We start from the raw sequence: 23,070 nt of genomic DNA, 5'->3' as shown, positions 1-23,070 counted from the left end.
AATGAATTTTTTTCGTTAATTTTTGATAGAAATATAGTTCATTCTGCATAAAATGGCATATAAATTAATAATTCAAAGTTTTTATAAAATTTAGGATAATTCGACAAGTTTTCACAAAAAATTTCAACCTTTAAACAAAATTTGTTAGAATTTTTTTGAGCACGTATGTACAAGTTTTAAGTGCCTATAAACTACCGTTGCTTTTTGAGCATTTCTCTTGCTGATGATGTTGCTCATTTTCTTCATATAACGGTTGCGTGATATATTTTTTTGTATGGGCAAAAATACCGAAGAGCGCCAGTAAAAACATTCTCAAAAATCAACGGTAGATTATAGTCACTTAAAACTTGCATTTTATTATACTACAAAACTGCATACTCAAAAAAATTCTAGAAAATTTTATTTAAAGGTTGAAAATTTTGGTGAAAATTTGAACATTTTCGTGAAAATTTGTCGAATTTTCCTAAATTTTGTAAAAACTTTGATTCATTAATTTATATGCCATTTGATGCAGAATGAATAATATTTCTATTAAAAATTTACGAAAAAAATTTACTACGAATAACATTGCAAATATTATATACATATTATGTAGTATATATTTACTCGAATGCCTGTATGTGCAAACGCGATACCAGATTCATTCAGAAATGTTTATAGTACATATATACATAAATAAGACATATATATATATATATATGCCCGCGCATATATGTACGACACTCTGTGTATGTACCATATCTATATTTTTTACCTGTAGTCCACATCAACTGTCTGCATATGCATCTACAGTGTGCCACAATGTAGAAAACAGCGCACATTCCAACTCTATATAGAAATTCCTTGTATTCTCTCTACCAAGCATTATTTTTTTTTTACTTTTACTGTATTAAACGTTCTACAAAATTTTGTTGCCTCATGGTCCGCTGTGCAATCACGAAAAATCGGAATACATACACACACGTATACATACATAGATGGACATAAAAAAAAATTGCTGGCTTGCTGAAGTATTCATATTCGCGTAGATACAATGAAAAAAGCGGAGCGAAAACAAAGCAGAAGCACAGCTACGCGAAACAATTTATAAGCAATGGAAATTTCCACTCGGTTAATGTGCATTTAGTGCGCTGAGTGTATTAACCCCTTTGTTGCCACGGCAACCCAGCAAGAAAAACAAAAAAAAAAATCGAAAGAGCATCTAACGCCAGAAAACTACCCTTAAAAATACCACTGGCTGTTTGATCGAAGAGCTGTGGAAAATTTTTGGAGTTCTCACTCCTGGCGACACGCCAACCAAGGGTTGCTACATCTGAAGGCGGAAGAGTGTGTGCGCTTGTATGCAGAAAAAAAGTATTTTTCGCGCCCAACTTAGCTGAGGGTTGAAAAGCATAGAATTTTCTAGAGCCCCGCTCGTAAGACCAGTGACAGTCGCAACTGCATTACATATGAAAATAATTAATTTGCAAGAATTTCTGCACCGCACTGTCGCTGACAAGAAAAGGCATGCTTCATGCGACACACTGCCTTCGAATGGGTTAATACAGTATGGTTTTGTAGTTTATTAAATTGCAGGCGCGCATAACTGACTCTAAACACAGATGGTGTCACTGTTTGTGGATACACAATTTTTTGCACTATGCGCGCGTACTTGTTGATTTGTATGAATATCTGTATGTTTGTATGTTTGTATATAGCATATGCATATGCACTTGTGTATGTGTGTATTTTAAAGAATTTGTAGAATACGTCTACGGTTCGTTGGGTGAGCTCGCCCAGTGAACAAATGGGCAAACGTTCAACGCGAGACAAAGTACAAATGAATTAAACCAAGGTAAAATTAATAAAGTCGCGTTCTATATACATAAACGTACATACATATGTATATATACACGTAGATATTTATATGAGTGCATACACGTACATATGTACATACATATGTTCATATCTAAACAGAACTATAGCATTTCATGCCTGCCTTTTGTCGTCGCTTACATTTCACAACTCAATTATGCAAATGAAATTATAAACTTAATGCAGATTCGTGTAATTAAGACAGATTCTTTTTTTAAATTTTATTGAAACAAGTTAATTATAAAGATTGAATGCAGTTAGACGCGACTAAAAATAGCCATAAATACATATGTACATTAAAATAGATTAAGGTATTTGTTTAAGGAATTTTTAATTGTTATTTATATTTATCTACTTAAATAAATACAAACATACATACATACATACATAATAATAATAATAGATTGGCGCTAACACATATGTTAGTGTTTGGCCGAGCTTCTCCTCCGATTTGTGGCGTGCGCCTTGATGTTGTCACACAAAGGGGAGGGACCTACAGTTTTACGCCGACTCCGAACGACGATTGTATTTTAATGAGAAGCTGTTTTTCATGGCAGAAATACTAGTGATGTGCTGAGTCGATACTTTTAAGTATTGATCGATACTCGGTATCGATTTAAAAAGTATCCAATACTTTCGATACTCGGTACCGAAATATTTAGGTATCTATAAAAACGCACATGGGCCAAAAATATGGAAAAAACTGGTTCAGGGGAGACTCGCTTATTAAAAGCCGAATGTAGGGGCCAAGAGAGCTTTTAATACTGATTCAAATGAAAACTGTATATATGTATATATGTATGTCGGTCCGTCGCCATAATGCAGAGGAACTCTATCTTATCTGAAGCATTTTTGTTCTAGATGAATCGGACGATATTATCTTTGAAGGCCTGAGAGGCTTCTTCATCTGTCAGAGCAGTTTTCTGGAACCTTCGACGTACTAAGATAAAAACTGATAAAATAATTTTTTACTTTGCGATAAGTTCATGTATTTTAACCGATATTATATAAAATATTATTGAAATAATTTTTTCTAAACTTGAAATTTATATAACGGTGAAATGTAAGGAAACGGTATTGGGTTCCGAAATCTTTTTGAAGTATTGGGTACCGAGTATTGGGTACCGACAATTTAGCACATCACTGAGAAATACACTAGGAGGTTTGCCATTGCCTGCCGAGGGGCGACCGCTGTTAAGAAAAAACCTTGAACCCAGGCGCTAAAAACTGGTGCTGCAAAACCATCAATGGGACCATCGATCGATTAGCCACTATCGATGGTTTCTTGAAACAATTCAATGTAAAGTGATTTTTGAATCAGGGACGTGAACCGGTTTTCTATTAATTATCTGAACCATTAACCGAACCGAAATTATCGACAAATATTTGATCCAAACCGAAAACCGAACCACTTTTCATAAAGGTTTAAAGGTTCGTTCCAACCAATTTTCAATGGATAAGTTTACCCATTTTTTTTTCTTTTTGTTAGATGTGGTAATACATACCATGTTTGCTTACCATGTGGCAATATGAAATGTATAGGCAACCCATATCATTTGACAGACACTTGTCACTTAAATTTGCGCGTTGTAGCACTACCACTTTACACTTGAACTTGTGCGTTACGTTTTAATTATTATTATTATTTTTTTTTTTCGGAACCGTTGAACCGAACCGAAACCCCGGCTTAAACACCAAAAAAAAAAAATCAATCCAAAAACGGTTCGAATCGCTGAACAGAACCAACCAAATTGTTCATCCGGTTCACGTCCCTGTTTTGAATACTATCTACTAATGCCTTAGATAATCAATTGGCTATTTCGAAACTTAGACATTCTGCCACCTGTGCGCCTAGGCTACACTACTAAAGTGAAATTTCCGTCGATTTATTTCTAGTTCGTCTCATATTGCAGAAATTTATCTTAAGCTTAATATTAACCTTAACCTTAGTTTTAGTATTCGTCTTCATATTCGTCTTTGGTCTTCATACTCGGGTTTCGTGTTCATATTCGTGATCGTCTCGCGTTCGTATTTATCTTCGGCGACGAATTCGGCTCTGTAAATGTTTTCGTACTTGTGGTCGTATTTGTGTTCGCCTTTAGTTGGGCTCTTCATATCCATTTTCGTAATTGTAATCGTATTCGTATTCTGAAACCATATGTATGTATAAGCTCTCGTTATCTACATAGAAATACATTTCCCATCGTTCGTTTGGTTTCAAAATCCGTCCAGCAAAACCTCCAAATAAGTGCGCCCTATATAGTAAGGGTTTTAATATAATATAGCACCTCCAAGGGCGCTGATTTCTTTACACAAATAGACGGACCTACAGTTTTACGCAGCCGCCTCAGTTTTTTCTTTGCAGAAATACACTCGGAGGTTTGCCATTGGCTGCCGAGGGCCGACAACTGCTAAAAAACTTTTTTTATAATTTAGATGTTGGTCTGGCCATGGTCGAACCCAGGCTCTATGGAGTGGTGGTAATACGCACCTCTAACCACTCAGCCACAGCGGCCGCTTAAACTTAAAAGCATTGCCTGCTCTAAATGCAAAAGTTAATAGACCAACCCGTCTGCATAGTTGAGCGATCACGGTGAGTGTAAGAAAGTCAATGCAAAAATCTACCTGCGCTCCATTTACCTTGCCTTCAGAGGTCACGTAATATAGCTTACAAAGAATGAATGGAATGCATGTAGAAGAGCAAGAAAAATTAAGTAGTTTACTTTGCAAGCATCTCATTTAGCAAGTTCTAGAATAATCTCAAAAGCACTCGAACTCAGCCGGCATCTTTTCAAAAAGAGAGAAAAGAAACTTCTTAATTCGTCAGTAAAAAATGATGGCTGAATAAAAGATAGTTTTAGTAACAGGGTGAAAATTAAACACTTATTATTTTTATAGAGATAAACTATTTTCAGGCTTGAAAGTCCCAAGGTTTTTACCATTATTTTTCTTTCCTAGCGCTATATGAGGAATTATCTTCAAAACATGTGTATGTACTTACCGTTCCTTTGCTGTAAGAGTGTCGCAATCCAAAAATCCAAAACCAGAGAAAAACAGCTATGCAATTTTTACTTGGTCATTTCCTCATACTTAACAAACACTCTTGCAGCAACGGTACGATATGTCTCTCCACCTTTCCTATCAGCTCTGGCCCATTTCAGTTGTATAAACAGTCGGCAGTTGCCATATATCAGCTGCTTCTCAATTGCCGTTTTATATCAAAACAACAACAGCTGCAAATAATCCATTAATGCACTGCATAATTTCTGCAACGAACTCCGACCCGCCGCACCGTCCGTCCACTCGTCAACTTGTTCGCCGATAAAGACCTCACGTCGTGGGTGGGGTTGAGTGCCACGATTAGGTCGATTACAGACAGCTCAGTGGACATAATTTAAATAAATAGGCGGCTAGTCATCCGCGCAAACTGGCGTAGCACATCCAAGCTCATGAATAATGAATGGCCGCGCTGTAGGCCGAGTATGCAACGCAAGCGGCTAGATTTATTCACTGCCACTTGTCGATGATGGCTAATTGAGCTGCTTAAGCGGCCGCTGCAAGCGAAATGGGCCACAGAGCTGAGCTGGCTGATGGGCTGCATGAATAATTGTGGCAACACTATTTTGATTTAATAGAAAATTTAATTTGCCTCCGTATAGCAGAGAGTTCTATTGCCGGAAATGAATTAATTTAGCAAAGGTTGTGACTCAGTAGAAGAATTTGCATATAATACAAATTTCGAATTTATTTGTGTGAAAACTTTTTGTTCGCATACAAACACACACGCACATGTTTTTCGTTGTATAAATAGAAATTAGAATATGTATAAATTGTTGACGCATACAAATGTAAACAATTAGTATATAAACAATGTGTGACACACACACAAATGCGCATGAGTACACACATACATACATATGTAAAGTTGATAATTTATTTATAAAAGCTATTTGTACACAAAATTTTTGGTTTGATGAATAACAAAAAGCGCTGGCCGCAAGACGATTGAAAGACAGAGCGTAAAATCAGATTTGTAGAAAGTGCGCTCTCTAGGCCCCTTTGTTGCTCGCGCTGCGGGGGCGTGTGCGCTCCAACGCCGCGCCGCAGTTTTTTTTCTGTTTTTGTGCGAAATCAGCAAAACGAAAGCAGATTCAAGAGAAGAAGAGAAGATATTGAAATGTATCGCGTAGAGAGCAGCAGCTGTCATTCCTCTCGCTACATTTTTCACAATCAATTCCCTTTTTTATAGAAACTATTTGTAAAGCATTTATTTTGATTCACCAATTTTTCTAAATAGTCAAAAAAAAATCCAAAGCTCATTAAGACTGCACGCCATTCACCGCAACCGCCACCGTCACCGATTCCATTTCATTACTTTTTCCTCCCACCTTCAGTCCTACCAGTTTTTCGCTCTCCTCCCACAGCCAGTCCGCTGTTGCGCTACACTTCGCCCACGGCAGCAGCGGAAAACGCATCGAGTCGCTGTAATAGCCGCCTGTGGAGTTCTCCAACGCCGGATCGAGCGCCAAGCGCAGCTGCGTCTGTGCGCCTTCCTCCGGCGACTTCCACAAGAACTTCACCAAATAGTGCAACAACCCAAAGCCTGGGAACTTAATGTGCCGCACCAACTCAGTGCGCACCACACCTGGATGACAACAATTCACCGTAACGCCAGTGCCTTCCAGCAGCTCAGCCAGCTTGCGCGTAAACAACACATTCGCCAGCTTGCTCTGTGAATAGGCGCCAAAGAAGCTCGAATAGCTGCGCTCGCTATTCAGGTCATTGCGTTTGATACGCCCAAAGATGTACATGGCTGAGCTCACAACCACAATGCGGCTGGGCGCGCAGGCTTTCAAGCGCTCCAGCAGCAGGTTGGTCAGCAAAAAGTGGCCCAGATGGTTGACACCCAACTGTTGTTCGTAGCCGTCAGCGGTGAGCTTGCGCGGCGTGGCCATGATGCCAGCGTTATTCACCAAAATGTCCAAACGCTGCTCCTCGGCGAGAAATCGCGCGGCGAATTGACGCACCGAATCCAGTGATGCCAGATCCAGTGTGCGATTGTAGACATGCTGATTTCCCGTGCGCTCTACGATCTCCAGACGCGCGGCCTCACAGCGCACCGCATCGCGGCAGGCCATGTAAATGCGACCGCCTCGCCGCGCCAGCTCCAGAGCAGTTGCCTTGCCGATGCCTGTATTGCAGCCCGTCACAATGACTACCTTGCCATCGATGCGATTTGCCTTGCGATAACGCGGACCCTGTATGCACTTCCGCAGCAGCCACAAGAAAAACACCACGGCGACGGCAATGAAAATGGCTGGCAGCAGCCATACCCAGACGCCATGGAAACACAGTTTCTCCTCTTCGCTATCTGACATACTACTACCGGCGTATGTATGTGTGTGTGTGTACTTTTTAAGTTTTCTAAGTGCGCACTACAATAAAATAACTTTGTTTAATCAACACGCGTACTTTGCGCTGTCAGTGGCAAGCTTCAACTGACTTCCAACTTACAATCCATTCCAACTGGCGCCGAAGCGCGCTTTCCTCGTTCGCTGATAGTCGCTAACCTGGCAAGTCAACATGATCTTCGCGCGGCGTTCAGCCGCTGCAAACTCACATTGTGCTGGTGCTTTTTTGGCAGTGGTGAAAGTGGCGGCAGCCCTATATACAGAGGCCATAGTACAAAGGTATTAAAGGCAAGCGTTAGCCCAAATTTGTCTGGCGCATTTCTTTTTTAAATTATAGTTGGCTTCCGCTGCAGTGGCGGCTAAGTGTAGCGTCAAAAGCAGCGCAGCGCAGCGCTGAAGGCACACGTTCCCAAACTGGTTTGTAGTTACTAGTTGCAGGTAAAAGCGCTCAAAAGCAAACTAAGCGAGTTTTTTTGTTTTCGGGAATAAGCTCGCACAGCAATGCTGTTTCCCCTCTGTGTCTGAAAAAAATTCAACTTGGAAGGCATAAAAATCTCATAAAGTACTCCATCCAATGCCTAAGCCGGTTTAAAGCTGTAAACGTGAGTGAGTCTGGCCAAGTTTTAATAGTCGTTTTATGCGTTTTTACTTGCAAAATAACCTCCGACACGTCTGTTTAGTATTCCTGTCATGTCAAGTGTGTTAGTGTTGGCATCTCGCATACTTGCAATTTATCGTCAATGCCATCGTAAGTCCGCAACTGGCAACCGGTTCTCCATGAACTTCCAAGCCGCATTCGAACAATGTTCAAGTGTGGATTGCACGGCTATGAACAGCAAATACGAGCACTACTGCGGTCAGCGTTGAATACAAACATTGCAATTACCGCTGCTGGAACCAAACTTGGCCAGTTCTCAAAAGATTGCACCCTACAGATGGGCATGGCGCTTGCGACTCGCTATCAGCAAACTTAAAAAGTAGCAGCAAATTGCGAAATGAGTTCAATGTCGAAACGATGACTTAGAAAAATAATAGATAAGCGAAAAGCTTCAAAGCGAAAAATTTCAAATACCTTTCACAGAGAAAAAGGCGTAAATTTTACGAGTTTATTCCAAAATTTCCAGATAGCTTAAATAATAGATGAAATATAGAAGAAGAACGACTCACTTTTTCGGGATACACTTTTTATTTATTTATATTCCTTACATATACGTACATACTTACATACATATGTATTAGCGAGCTGCATGAATTTATTCAAATACAAACAGAGCACAGTAAATTTGAGTATTTCAATTCACATACAAAATACTCAGCCTTTGGAATTTTGCAAGTCATGAATAAACATTTTGTTTTAAATTTTCTACCTTCAAATGGAAGAATGTGAATGAATGAAGGAAAAACATTCAAATCATTCAAACTCATTTTCGTAAAAGTGTTTTTCTGCAAACAAGCTTGTTCGTATTTTAAAAGGTACGCAGCAATACATACACACATACATATATAAGTTTTAACATATGTGCATAGAAAAAATATTTTTGGATATTAATGCAAAAAATTGTCATTTATTTCAATTCAATTTATTTTCACTTTGTTTGTATTCAGCCAAAATCATTCATTCGTTCTGTATATGAATAATACATAAGCCCTTTTGAATGAATTCATGCAGCCCTCTAATATGTATACATATGTATACAGAAACTTAAAATTTACCTAAAAGTAACCGGAATATATTCCGACACATCATTACTACGTATGATCTCCTTTCCTGTAGCTCGCCTTACTTCCCTCTCTCTCTTTTTCTCGCTTTCGACCATTCATTTGCTTTAGTACCTACTTCATTGATTCACGACAATTGTTTGCACGGCGTTTCCACCTTGCAAGCCCACCAGCTTTTCACTCTCCTTCCACAACCATTCGGCCATTTCCTTGTCCTTGGCCCTCAGCAGCAAGGGAAGTCGCATCGAGTCCGCATAATAGTCGCCAGAGCACTTCTCCAGCGCCGGATCCAATGCCACTCGCAACGTGGTCTGCGCCCCTGCCTGCGGCGTCTTTACAAAGCAACTAAACATGCGAAACCACATCGATTTGTACCAATGCTCCGCCACACTGTAACGGCCTAATTCAGTATGCACAATGCCTGGGTGTACGCAATTGGCGGTCACGCCGGTATTCTTAAGCAACTCGGCCAGTTTGCGCGTGAATAAGATGTTAGCCAGCTTGCTTTGGCAATAGGCGCCCAAGAATTTCGAATAGTGCTTCTCACTGTTCAAGTCCTCCTTGTTGATGCGCCCGAAGATGTATGCCGCCGAAGTCACTACCACAATGCGACTGGGCGCAGTCGACTTTAGGCGTTCTAACAACAGGTTTGTCAACAAAAAGTGACCCAAATGGTTGACACCCAACTGCTGTTCGAAGCCGTCGACGGTGAGCTTGCGCGGTGTGGCCATGATGCCAGCGTTGTTTATCAGAATATCCAAACGCTGTTCCTCTGCCAAGAAACGCTCGGCAAACTGTCGCACCGAAGACAATGAGGCCAAGTCGAGTGTGCGATTGAAGACATTTTGATTGTGTGTGCGTTCAATGATCTCCATGCGCGCCGACTCACAGCGCGCTGCATCGCGGCAGGCCATGTAAATGCGGCCACCACGTCGCGCCAGCTCCATGGCGGTCTCCTTGCCAATGCCCGTGTTGCAGCCGGTCACGATTACCACCTTACCATCGATTCGAGTCTTCTTGCGATAGAAGGGGCCTTGCACGCATTTGCGCAGTAGCCACATGACCAAAGCGATGCCGATACAACAGACGGTGATGAGCACTAGCCAGGCCCAGGGACCGCGAATGCACAATGATTTTTCCTCGTCTTCCAGAGGACTCAGAACGTCATCGAACATATTCGTACACTGTGGGTGTCTGTCTGTGTGTATGGAAAAGTATATACTAGTGAATGCTTGAGTGAGATTTTGCACGCCTGCGCTGTATACTCACAAAGCAACTTTCTTTTAGGCACCACTGCGGCAAACTAACTGCCAACGACCGATTTTCATAGTCGTCACTGCACCACTCTGCGCGAGTGAGTTCGAAATTTAATGGTTACTTTCGAATTTCGCTCCACTGCGTAGTAATTTCGTGGCTTTCTTTAAATAATCCACAGGCTAATACTCTGCCTACGACTTCCATCGACCGGCAAACACTAATTCCGCAGTCGTATTGAGATGGAATGAGATACAAACAAAGACAGGTGCATGAAATACCAGTTTTACTGTGCATTGTGCGACTTTGAAAGCCACTCAGAGCTGCAGATTTTACATTGTGATACACTCACAAAGCAACGCGTCTAAATTACAGCACAGCAGAGGTTTACTTTTGTCGTTTTTCTCGCGGCGTGTGTGTAATTAGTACTTAAATTTGGGCTACGAGGTACGCTACAGTGAGCATTCAACGGAAGAGGTATTATGACGAATGATAAACAAAACAGTTATTCTGCGGAATCAGATAAATTAATTTAATGCAAATTTTAATTATATTAAGAAAATTGTTTCGCTACTCCGCCCTTTCCATCCGCAATACACTATTCATTACACATCGATCGTTTGAATTAGTTCGCCACTGCTTATTCCGACCAGTTTCTCACTTTCGCGCCACAGCCAATCGGCCATCTTTTTGTTCGTGGCCCACGGTGGCAGCGGCCAGCGTATGTAGTAAGAGTAGTAGCCCCCTGTCGATCGTTCCAAGTCGGGATCCAATGCCAGGCGTAGCGCAGTCTGTGCACCTGCTAGCGGAGTACGAGCCACCAGCCCGAAAAGTTTGTCGACAATGAACCACAGCCACGGCGGATTTTGCTTGCGAAACATCGCCTCGGTACGCACGATTCCAGGATTGCAGCTATTTACCGTTACGCTCGTACCATCCAGCAATTTAGCCAGCTTGCGCGCAAAGAGTATATTTGCCAATTTACTGTTTGCGTAAGAGCCGAAAATTTTCGTTTTGCGCAGCTCACTGTTCAGATCGTCCTTGTTTATACGCCCAAAGAGATGCATGAAGGAGCTCATTACGACTAAGCGGCTCGGTGCGGCTACCTTCAGCCGCTCCAGCAGTAGACTGGTTAGTAGAAAATGCCCCAAATGGTTTACACCGAATTGGTACTCAAAACCGTCGGCTGTGAGGGTACGTTGAGTAGTCATAACATCGGCATTATTTACCAAAATATCCAGACGCTGCTCCTCCGCAACAAAACGTGCAGCGAATTGACGCACGGACTCCAGCGAACCGAGGTCGAGTGTGCGGTTGTAGACTTGCTGGTTGCCCGTGTCATCTATGATCTCGAGGCGCGTGGCCTCACAGCGCGCAGCATCGCGGCAAGCCATGTAAATGCGTGCACCGCGCCGCGCCAGCTCCAGGGCGATCTCCTTGCCAATGCCCGCGCTGCAACCGGTGATAATGACGACTTTTTCATCGATGCGATTACGCTTGCGGTAGAATGGACCTTGTATGATTTTGCGCAGAATGTAGAGTATGAAAACGATGAGGAAAACGGTGAGAAAAATGTCTATGATCCAGGCCCAGGCGCCGTAAAAGCACAGCGTTTTAGACTTGTGCTTTGAAGACGAACTTAGCATTAGTTCCTCGGCCATGATGATATTTAGCTAACTATTTCTTTTACTTATTCACGAATGACCGCAGCGCTACAGCTCAACTCAGCTACTAATTTTAATAATTCGTGTCCTTTTGAAATTTTCAAAAACTTTGATCAGCATTTCGGTAAGGCGTTGCCTTGACCCACCGCTTGGCAACTTGACATTTGTCCACATCATATACGAATTCTTTGTTTTTCCTTCAATAAATTATTAAAGATTGCGTGTCTTGACGCCATAGTCAGTTACGGAACGGTGGCGGTTCCAGTTGTTATTGAAGATTATTTAGAGCATGTGGAACTAAAGTATACTTGTAAAGCAGAGAAAAGCTAATTATAGGTAGCTATACAACAAGCACTATAAATTATAATTAAAACCATTTAAGAAACCTCTAAAGTGGATGTGGATTTACACTGTAGCACCCAACCGAAGTGCAACACTCATATCAAAAGAGAAAACATGAATAACAAAAAGAAGTCACAATTTGCTTCGCATGCTTCCCATTCACATTGCCGGAGGTGAATAACATTTATGGTTTTTCTGTTTTGATTCTGTATTTGAAGTGAAAGTTGTTTTTTTTTCCCCTCATCGTCTTGGTCGCGTGCGAGCATTCTCACGCCATCGATGCAGCAACATTTATATACTATAGACAGCTATCTTACTCTCATTTGGCTCTCTGTGTAAGTCTAAACGTTTTTTTGTAAATAAATGTGTACAAAATTATTCCATAGACAAGCTGAAGTGTGGCAAACAGCGACGGGCGGCTAAAATAGACTGTAATCTTCTCAAATTTTTCATTTCTCTCTTGAGTTTGGCCGCCCTAATAGGACTCTAGAAGCCTTCAAAGTAGGCTGTGCCGTTAGACGGGCTTCAAATCTTTGGATTTTATTTTAATATTGTTATTGAGCTTTGTATTTACTACGATTATGTTTATTAGAAAAAATGGAAAAAACAACAAAGTCTTAGCGATAGAAGTTATAGCTGCTATTTCGGAGATCACCACATCTGCTCATCAGACTTATTTTTCTATACTTCAGCAGGGATCGAACCCGCATCATCGATGTGTAAAGTCGGGATTTTAATTTACTCAGCAAGCCTTTAGGAAAATTAAAAATTTCATTTAAGAAATTTTACAATAAATCCGCCACCGTTACTATCAGCTGACCAAATGTCATTTAGTGTCCTTGAGACGCTGGAAAATTTACTCAGACATGTACCCAATAAAAAAAAATACCCCCTCAATTTTTACGCATCCCATTGGGTCTCTCCGAAGAGTCTTACGCTCATGCGGCTCTTTAATTCTCACGAAACGCATGGCATCCGACCAACAAATCACATACAACTGGAGATTAAATACATATGTACGTATGTATGTATGTACATAAATATATGTGTCTAGTTTGAGTTGTAGTACATTGGAAAAACGAGCCCCATTTNGGCGTGTTGTAATAATTAGCAAATTAATTGAATTCCACGCTTAGGAAATACGCTATTTGTAACGAAATCTTTTCGCACACCCATTTCCGCAATGCAGTATAAGTAAATATTTGATTACAACAAGTACCTTCAGAGAAAACCTAGAAATGTGCAAGTGATTGATAGGCGACCTTTTTGTGTGGTCGGCGCCGACATTGAATTTGGGGTGGTGAGTTTTAGCAGCAGCGCAGTGAAATTTGTTGAATTTGAACTGGTCTGCCTAGGAGATGATTCGGAGCTTTAACTAGTTCGGGGTTGTAATGGTTCAATGATGTATATACATATCGTTGCCTTAATAATAAAAAGGCCCTAACTTATATTCTTTGGAAATCCAGCTTTGTAGAATAGACGGCATCTATTTAATAGAATTTAAAAATAACTATGACAGTATTAAACTACATACATACAGCCTTTAATCAAAACAAACAGTGTTTAAATAGAATTCGCAAGTAAAACACTTTACTTTTTAATTAAATTCAAAAATGACTATGCAAAGGAATAAAAATAGGGTCTTTCTATATTAAGGTAAATATGCACATACAGTCAGAGTAAAAAGTTAGCATACACCTTGTTCTAATATAATATTCACAATTATTTATTATTTGTGAATTTAAAATTAATTGAAATAAATTTAATGAAAGTGGACGTTTTAAAAATAGCGTTTTTCTGCGGGAGGTTTTTTGACAAATTGACACTATTTTTAAGCATCGAGTAATAGGTAGAAATTTTCGCAAAAAGTCATACGCCTAATTCACAGTTTAGTGCACAAAGCGTATAAGATTTGAACTAAGTTGAACCATAAATGTGGATTTCCTGGAAATCTCGACTACGGAGCCATCTAATGGATTTTTATAAATATGTTCAATATGTTTTTGCAAATATAGTATACGTTTACAGTATGCATGTGTATGTTTTCAATGTCATTTAATCAGACTTTTAAAGCATTTTTAATCGCACCTGCAGCATGCTATTCTAATATCTTCAATATCAGGACCATGGATTTTCTGAATAACACCTAGCGGATCCATTTTTTCATAAAAGTATTTCTTAACGCATCAGCAGCATACCTTTCTAATACATATCATCAAAATCGAATCATAAATAGAGATTTTTGAAATAACTTGACTCTAGCGCAAAAGTAATAACCGTCACAACCAAATTATACGTTTCTAGTTTCATCAAAATCGGATAATAAATACAAATTTTCTGAATATCTCAATTCTTTCCTAGAAGTTTCACAAAAATCCCAAAAAATTTCATCAAAATTTCAAATTTTTGTTCAGAATTAAAAAAAAAATCGAGTATGCAGTTTGGTATCCCATTAAATTTTAGTACAAAAAAGTGCAAGTTTCAAGTAGCTAAAGATGACCGTTGATTTTTTAGAATTTTTTTTTTGTGGAGGGAGTTGCACATTTTTTTCCATATAACGCATATTGAAAATCTATTTTTATATGGAAGAAAACGCGCAGCACCCTCCACAAAAAAAAATTCTAACAAATCAATGCTAATGTTTAACGACTTGAATCGGCGTACTCGAAAATTTTCTGTATAAAAAGTTTGAAATTTTGATGACAATTTTTTTTTATTTTTTGTGAATTTTATAAAAAGTGTGAAACTTTGATTTTTATGGTTTATGTTATAGAATAGACTATATTTTCGTAAACATTTTATGAAAATATTTTTTATGAAAATAAGTGTGAATATTATATTAGAAGCAGGTGTATATTTTGACTCCGACTGTACATAAAAAAATAAGCGAACAGCAATACTTCGTGCAAATAATTTCATGCAAAATAAAAAAAGTATTCAAACGCTGTTGGCAAAAAAATAAAAATAGAAAGAATAGAAGATAGGCGTTCGAATTCCATATCATTCTCAGTACCGAATAACTTTCGCATTTACTTCTGTCATAATTTGCATGCATACATACAAACATACATAAGTACTAAACTGGATGCATATGATCACCTTTATATTACTAACCATAAACTGCTTAGGCTAGTACTTGCATACTTACATACATATCCATGTATTACATAGCACATTAATGCAAATACATGGCCATTATTCGTTTCATACCACTTTTATGCTCTCTGCGATTGAAATGAATGCGGAAAATCAGGCTTGCCACTTCGTTTAACGGTCAATTTCCAACATGTGCAGACGCCACATAAGCGATACGCGCTGATGCCGCCCAATTGACATGCAATGAGGGGGACCATTGCAGAGAAATACAAAAAATATGTATATGCATGTACATATGTATGTACATATGTGTACTATACGCGTACGGACAGTCGTTTCACATTTATTAAATCATAAATCACTTATTTGAGCCACAACGCAATATGACCAAGCAAACATAAAATAGATATTTTATCTGCGTCAAATTGATAAAATTGTGTACACAAAAACTGTACGTACAATAGCAACAAAAAGAAAAATAATTGTCATCTAATTGCAATGTGCGCATCAAATGTGGCTGTATACTTTATTGCAGTACTGTCGGTGGGTACACATTTGTATTTTATGTATTTAAATATGTATGTGTGGACCTGTCATTTAACCGGGAAGTTTTGCGGTTGGTTAAGCACCACCCATTTAACCGTTCACCAGTTATAAAATTCGGGTTCAAGCTGGTAAAGTGCGGTTTATAATCGGATATTATCAAGAAATTTGTCAGCTGTTAAATTAGCTGAAGCGGTTTATTGCCTCTGGATGTAGATTTACCTACATACACATATATTCAAGGTGACATATGCATACGCATTTATGAGATAAACAAGGGAGCAAAGTAATTATTTGGACGTATGATGATTTCAGGATGCAAGAAATTGCGAAATTATCTATACACTTGGTAAAGAAAAACGCACTGTAGCAGTTATTTTTAATTAATAGAAATAGTTTTTTGTTTGTATTGCTCTTACTTGCTTCAATTGGGTTAATTTAATGCTGATGATTCCTAATGAAATTGCTGATAACACATGAATCATTCTTATTAGAGTCCAAAGTTTATCTAAGAACTTTCCAATTTTTAAAGACAATACATATTCATTTTGAACTAAATAATCTACAACTACAAATAAAACCCGATAAACTGGCGTAGACTTTTCACGCTCACTATTTCTTTTAGATCTTCTATATATTTACATATATACGCATATATATATGTGCGAGTATCTTGAAGGTCATATGGTAGATAAACAACAAGCCGCCGTAATTTTTAATTATTCTTAGAAAGCGAAATATCTTGTAAAAAATATATGTATACAGTTTATTTTTATTGTTTATTGTCAATCAGACAGACTTGCATACAAACACATATCCGTATAAGAAAGATCGCATTAAATATTTGTTTTTTTTTTTTGTTTTTCTTACATTTTGTTATTCGCCTAGTTGTCGCCAATGCAACCAATTTTATGTTCATTTACATATAAATATGTACATATGTATGTATATTTGTGTGTAGGGTGGTGCTTGCATGCGAATTTCTTTTAAAATGCATAACATTTGACGTACGACCGCATCAGGCGGTTAAAATTCAATTCACTCACGAAAAAAGGGGCGAATTTTCTTCTGACGCATACAAATGAATGTACTTACTGCATACATATATACACTACATAGAGTGAAAGCTCGATAAATCGAGCATTGATAAAACGAATAATTCAATAATAGCTCTCATCCAGTACTCCATGAACTTGCAGGTTTTTACACGAATTTGCAGGAAGTTACAGGAAAAATGATCCCGTGCTCCAAAATCCTGTAAGTAAATAAGAGCGATTTTTGGAGAGTTGTGTAGAGAATGATGTTGCAAGATTTTACCCGCACTTTTTCTTCTGGTATAATCATGAAAAGTGTCAAGCGATCACTGGTTGACGTTTTTATAGGAAAAATACTTTTTTCACTTTAAAGAGTAATTTTGCTGTTTGACATTTTACACGAAAAGTATTGAATCAGAGCTAATATAACAAAATTTTTGCTCTGCCCCATGATTCCAAAACTTTGCATTTTGCTTTGTATCGGGGTTTTGATAATCTAAATATAAATTTAATGAAACTCTAGATATAACGAAGCATTTGTCCAGCCTCTTCAACTTCGTAATATCGAGTTTTCACTGTATGTGTGTATGTACTACATATATACATTCGTATGTTTGTATTTATAGTATGTACGCCTTCAGGTATTTATTGACGTTGTCGTTGGAATTTCTCTAAAGTCTGTTGCACAACAAAAATTTTGCTATTTCGCCATTCTATTTAGTCAACAGAAATTTTCGTATATGTGAAGAAAGGCAGTTTGGCAAATTTTCATCATTAATTCTTTGCAGAATTTCGAAAGCGCAGCCATTGAGAAACAAATATGTATGTAAGTATGTATGTGCATATATATGTCTGTGACTAAGTGAAATGTCTGATATTCTCTATTATTCACTAAATAATACTTAGCCGTCGCGCTATGTTTTACTTTCGTGTATGCTTATATATTATTTGCCTGTGAGTACAAAGTATTTACATAACTACATACACATGTGCATACTAATCTTCTAGAAATGCGCTGAAATCCTTTCATTTCTGTCAAATTATCTAACAAATCCTTTGGCATTACAAAGCCATTCAAAGTTCTACAAATAAAAGTATTTGCTGTGACATACATACATAACTATGCCCACATACATATGTACTTACATACATACATACATACATATTTTCATACTAAATAGTATAAAAATCCCAAAGGCACTAAGCTTGCCGTACGAAAGTAGGTGAAGGCCGCCAGTTGCCATTAACGAAAAGTGCACAAAAGGCATATTTCCAAGGCGTAGTGGAGCAGTCTCCTTATTGGATGTTAAGCGTTCTGCTTGTCGACAATGTTATCCTGGTGGAAAAAGCTTAGCTAGTCCATAGACTCTACTACTAGTTAGGCAATGACTAGAAATAAGAATACCAGTTGCAAAAAGGTTCAATACAAAATTCTAAGACAAGCAGAAGAAGTTGATCTGACCTGGAGTTTTTTAGTTAAAGACGAGTGCTCCAAATCGAGAACTAGTGGGCTTGACTGAGGGGTAACTGCTTGCACACACACACACATGCGATCCACTTGTTTGTAGCCAAATATGTTTGAAAATGCTTGATTCCTTACAAGTTGAATAGCGTGCATTCCTTTTTGGCTAGGTAGGTCGGTAACGACGCACCCAGACGGTTAATTGGTTCATTTGATTTAAATTACACTTATGTGCATATGTATGTATGTAAATTTAATTGGCTTGTAAATATGTATGTATTGCATGCATGTAGCAACTTTCAGTAGACCGCTACACTCATTATGGATTCAACTTTGGTCGAATAGGGCTGGAATCCGTTGCGTGTAATAGACAGCGTGCTTATTGATTGGCGGCTATGTGTGTGTATGTATGTGCTATAATTGCATGTACTTTTCCACAAGTCAATAATATTTATATTCTCCTCTCTCTGTTATTTTTCCCCATCTTCGAAGTGAAGTTAGACATACTCACATAAAAACAACCTATAAAATAATAATTTTTCCAATAAATAGCGCAAGTTTTGTTTTTTTATTTAATTGTTTATTTTATTTTTTTTCATATACTTCAGATTATTCAAAGCAAATACTTATGAACTATTATACCTATGTATATACATATATTGTACATATGTACATACATACATAGCACATTTGTTTTGTATTACTTAGTATACAAATAATTTCATGTAGACATGTATAGGTTGTATACATTTAAAGCATTTTCACTTAACTTAGACATTAGAAAGCAAACTAACCTACATACATATATACTATATATAGATACTATTTATTTACCTAATACTTAAATAATGTTCAACATTGATTTATTGTATAAATTGCAGTTATTAATTTTATAAAGCAGAAAACTTTCAGTTATACTTGACGAGTCCATTTTGTTTGTTTTTATTAGATACCGTTAAAGTTAACACTTAAATTAGAAACTAGCAGTTTTTTAGCTAATGTTTTTTCTTTTTTTTATTGTATTTGAGTGGCGTAAATGGGCTTCCACGGCCATGTGTGTGGCACTTTTGTGGCTTCTCGCTAATTATTATTTGCTTTCATGCAAAAAGTGCTTTTTCTGTTCAATTTCATGGAAGCCCAAAGACAGCTCCAAAATATTTGTAATGTTATGTGCTGTGCAGAAAAATAAATTCTTTTAACTTGAAGCGTTTCTCTACAGAACAATTTGGAATTGGCAGTTTCAACGTTGTATAGTTTTCATATTTTGGAAGCATTTAATTCCCTGAAAACCGTTTGAAACTTTATGTAAATTTGTTTATTCGGCTCTTAAGCTCACTGACTATTCTTCTTTAACTGTCTATATTTTTGTTGTTACTTCCACAAGCATTTTCTTTCCCAAAATAGCTTCATACTTTATCACATGGCATAAGTTCTAAAATTTGTATAAAATAATATTCAATAAAAAATATTACTCGCAAATACTTAATTGCTTCTAAAAAAAATCATTCATTCAAAATATACTTAAAAAGTTCGGGTTCTGTCTTTAGAATAGTGTGGTTCATTCCTTGTGATAATTTCCTCTTACCATTTGTCGAATGAGCCCAAAAATAGCCATGCTATCCGCATTGCCTGTGATATTTCGCAAATAAGTACCGTTGTAGCGCTGCCACCACTGCATTCGCTCGCCCAGATTCAGCTGCATATATATGTAACATATTTGGGCTATCTGCCAGCTCGCACCTCAATTTGGTTGCGCCCTCCTTCATCCCTCCGCCGTTGTATCCATCACTCATTCACTCCTTTCCAACTACTCGCCTTGAGAATGCCGACGCGCACGCGACTTTGCATTCGAAATGGCAGCGACAGTTGCTGCTGCCGCAATGCTGATCACGTTGTGCGCGCGTGCAACAAACTGCAGTCAGGCGACGAGTCGTAAGACCCAATTGGACCCTGAATGTTTTGCGGCTGTATCGCCAGTACTGCTTCATTAATCTTTACTTCCCTGCTCTGCTGCTGCGTTGCGTTGCGCTGCGTTGCAAAGCGATGCGCGCCAAACATTTAAAGCCAACACTGCTGCCACATGAAGCCCAAATTATAGCTGAAAGCATACAACGCACGCTCTGGTGTGTGGATGTCTTGTCTTAACCTGGCGCGCTCTTCGAACTAAAGCGGGAAGTAGAGCGCCGCAGGAAATTCATGCGTTTACGTTTTTTGCGACCACGGCCTGTCACCGCCTCCGTCTGCTTTGGTTTCTCCGTTACCTCCGTTTTCTCGCCCATTGCTGTAACATTTGTTGTTGTCGTCTGCTTGATGCGTTTCTGCTGCGCTTTCTTGCCCTCTGCAAGCAGTTGTCTTCGGTCGCCGCCAAACAAACTTGAGCCATCCGAGCTGGAGTACAATTCTATCGTGGACGCGGAGCCTATTTGGCCCGCTAGTGAATGCTGCGCCGCCGTTGTGAGCTGCAGCCTCGCGAATTTTTTGTGGCAACGCTTGAGGTTGGCACGTGTTAATGGCGCGGTGATGCGCCGTCCCAAGTGTGCGGCCAACGAACTCGGCGCCGCAACGGTGTTGTTGTCTTCGAACTTTGGCCAATCTTCTGCGTCTTCAATGGCGTCTGCTGCGACGATATCGGAATTATCACCGCTTTCCTTGTGGGTTGTGGCGGTATCCGCCGACGCGCAGACAACATCACGGCCGGCCGACTGACGCCTACTCGCACTACTTTCAGGGCTGTCGACCTGTGACCGCTGCTGATGCTGCTGCACTTCCCTATTATGTTTGAAATTATTGTTTTCTGCTTTTGTTGTGCTGCCATCGTCATTGGGATAGCTGCCACTACTGTTGCTGTGGTGGAGGGCGCTTTCGCGTTCTCATGACCGTTTGGCGCTGTCCTTGCGAAAGGACTTGCGGAGCTTTTCAACCAGCCGCAAGTGAAATTTTGTGATATCGTTCTGGCTTTCCGCTGTGTTAATCGTCTTAGGCGGACTGGAGGCCTGGCTGAAGGAGCGCGTGGGCGACAGGGCGCCAGCTGCTGACGAGTGCGAGGTGCGCGATGCGTTGCGGGGAAAGGCGCGCGATGACTGACAGCGCTGCATCTGCATGCGATAGGTGTGCGAGGGTGAGGTGGCGAAACTTTCTGACTTGCACTCAGAAACTTTGCGCACACGCCCACTGGGTGCCCCACCCATGGCGGAAGACAATGTGGGTGCGCCACCGTTCGAACTGGTAGTGGAGCACTCTGAAGTTTTGCGCGAACGACTATCCTTGTAGATGTCGTAGTTGTTCTTCATTACGGGCATCATGAAAGCCATTTCGCCGGTTTAGAATTCGAGGAAGGCAAAATATGAGTTCAAAAGTATTGATTCCACTACAAAAGGCACTCCACTACGACGAAGTCACTTGTTTTGCTATTGTTGTTGCTTATTCGCTTCTAGAACTTTCCAATGACTTTGTTTCGCTTCACGTTTCCAGTGACGAATTACAATGCACTGCGTCGCTCTTAGTTTTTCAGATTCTTTGCTGTGGTATTAAAAACTCGTTTGTTAATTAGCGCGAGAAATAGCTTCGCTACACACGTAACTACTTTTGACTTGTTCTTGCTGTTATATACTTAATTTTATATATAACCGCGTGCTTGATTTCCGCACATACAATTCACTATTCAACCACTTCGCTTTTGTTTTGCTGAGGATTTTCTATTTGTATTTGGTCTTCGCTGTTTCTTGGTTTTCCGCTTTTTTGTTCTTTTCCGCTCAAGAGTTCGACTCCGAATGAACGGAACTCGGTGGTGTGGTTGTGTTTTATAGCAAATCCAATGTCTGTGACGAACTGCAGCAAGCGGCCATAGAAGGGTGTTGTTGGAGAGCACCAGTGGCTGAGCGCAATGCGGAGAGCGTGAATGAGCAGGCACTGAAGTGTGGGTAAAAACTGCACACAAATATGTACATATAACATACCTGCACTTCTGTAGCGTATCTAGCAGATACCTGTGTGCATACCTAGTTGTATGGTGCATTACTACGATGCATTTTCTTATTCGTTTCATTGTTGATTTTTTTCTGTGAGTGTTGATGCAGCTTTGTGTTTGTTGCCGTTGAGTGGCGCTCTTTAGAATTCCAGTTGTGCTCTTGGGTAGAAAAATCATTATATATACATATGTATGAGCAAGTGAGAGAATATCGGAGAAACTTCTGACATGGCATTACTCTCTCCGAATACTTTACACTGGGAAAAACATAGCCAATGAACAAGAAATTATACGCTGAGTGAATTAAAGGTGTCCTAGACAACCAATAAAAACTAGAAACTTAAAAACTTCAAATTTGCCAATCGTTTGTCAAAATAACAGAGATTTAATAACCAAAAATTAAAGTGGTTTTCGTATTAGCTGTAAAGAGGACCTTGTCTTCCTTTCTATGTTTTTGAAAAAAATCTCTTGACTTAGGTTCCGTACCTAACTGTAACACGAGCGGCGGAGGACAATTCGGTCAAGCGGCTATCACTCAAAATATAATGTCGAAGCTATAGCCTACTTATTATATGTATATTTATATGTATGTATGTACATATGTACTATCTACTATAGCCACACAGCTGTTTATTCTGCTAAGTGTGTAAGTACCTGCTTGACTTAAGACTAAGTTCCCCACTTAGCTGGACTTTAACTGTGAAGTGTAAGTGTGTGGCACATG

The 23,070-nt window shown here is 39.2% G+C and overlaps 1 protein-coding gene and 3 pseudogenes across 1 annotated transcript; all 4 read right to left on the bottom strand.

Moving 5' to 3' along the window:
• Positions 1-4,562: 4,562 nt before the first annotated feature.
• LOC108363598 (retinol dehydrogenase 12 pseudogene) lies at positions 4,563-7,528 on the bottom strand (annotated as a pseudogene).
• Positions 7,529-8,446: 918 nt separating this feature from the next.
• Positions 8,447-10,484, bottom strand: LOC108363597 (retinol dehydrogenase 12 pseudogene; annotated as a pseudogene).
• A 359-nt stretch (positions 10,485-10,843) lies between these two features.
• LOC108363600 (retinol dehydrogenase 12 pseudogene) lies at positions 10,844-12,405 on the bottom strand (annotated as a pseudogene).
• A 6,567-nt stretch (positions 12,406-18,972) lies between these two features.
• On the bottom strand, positions 18,973-22,246 carry LOC108363596 (uncharacterized). Its single transcript, XM_017616998.1, has one exon. It carries the CDS (start codon positions 21,688-21,690, stop codon positions 21,250-21,252), a length of 441 nt encoding a protein of 146 aa, XP_017472487.1. The 5' UTR covers positions 21,691-22,246; the 3' UTR covers positions 18,973-21,249.
• Between the last annotated feature and the right edge of the window lie 824 nt (positions 22,247-23,070).

Source organism: Rhagoletis zephyria, unplaced genomic scaffold (genome assembly GCF_001687245.7).
Source record: "Rhagoletis zephyria isolate East Lansing unplaced genomic scaffold, Rhagoletis_zephyria_1.1 Rzeph_scaffold_01313, whole genome shotgun sequence".
Taxonomy (NCBI): domain Eukaryota; kingdom Metazoa; phylum Arthropoda; class Insecta; order Diptera; family Tephritidae; genus Rhagoletis; species Rhagoletis zephyria.
The sequence above is the reverse complement of the archived record's forward strand: the minus strand, read 5'-3'. Positions and strand labels throughout refer to the sequence as shown.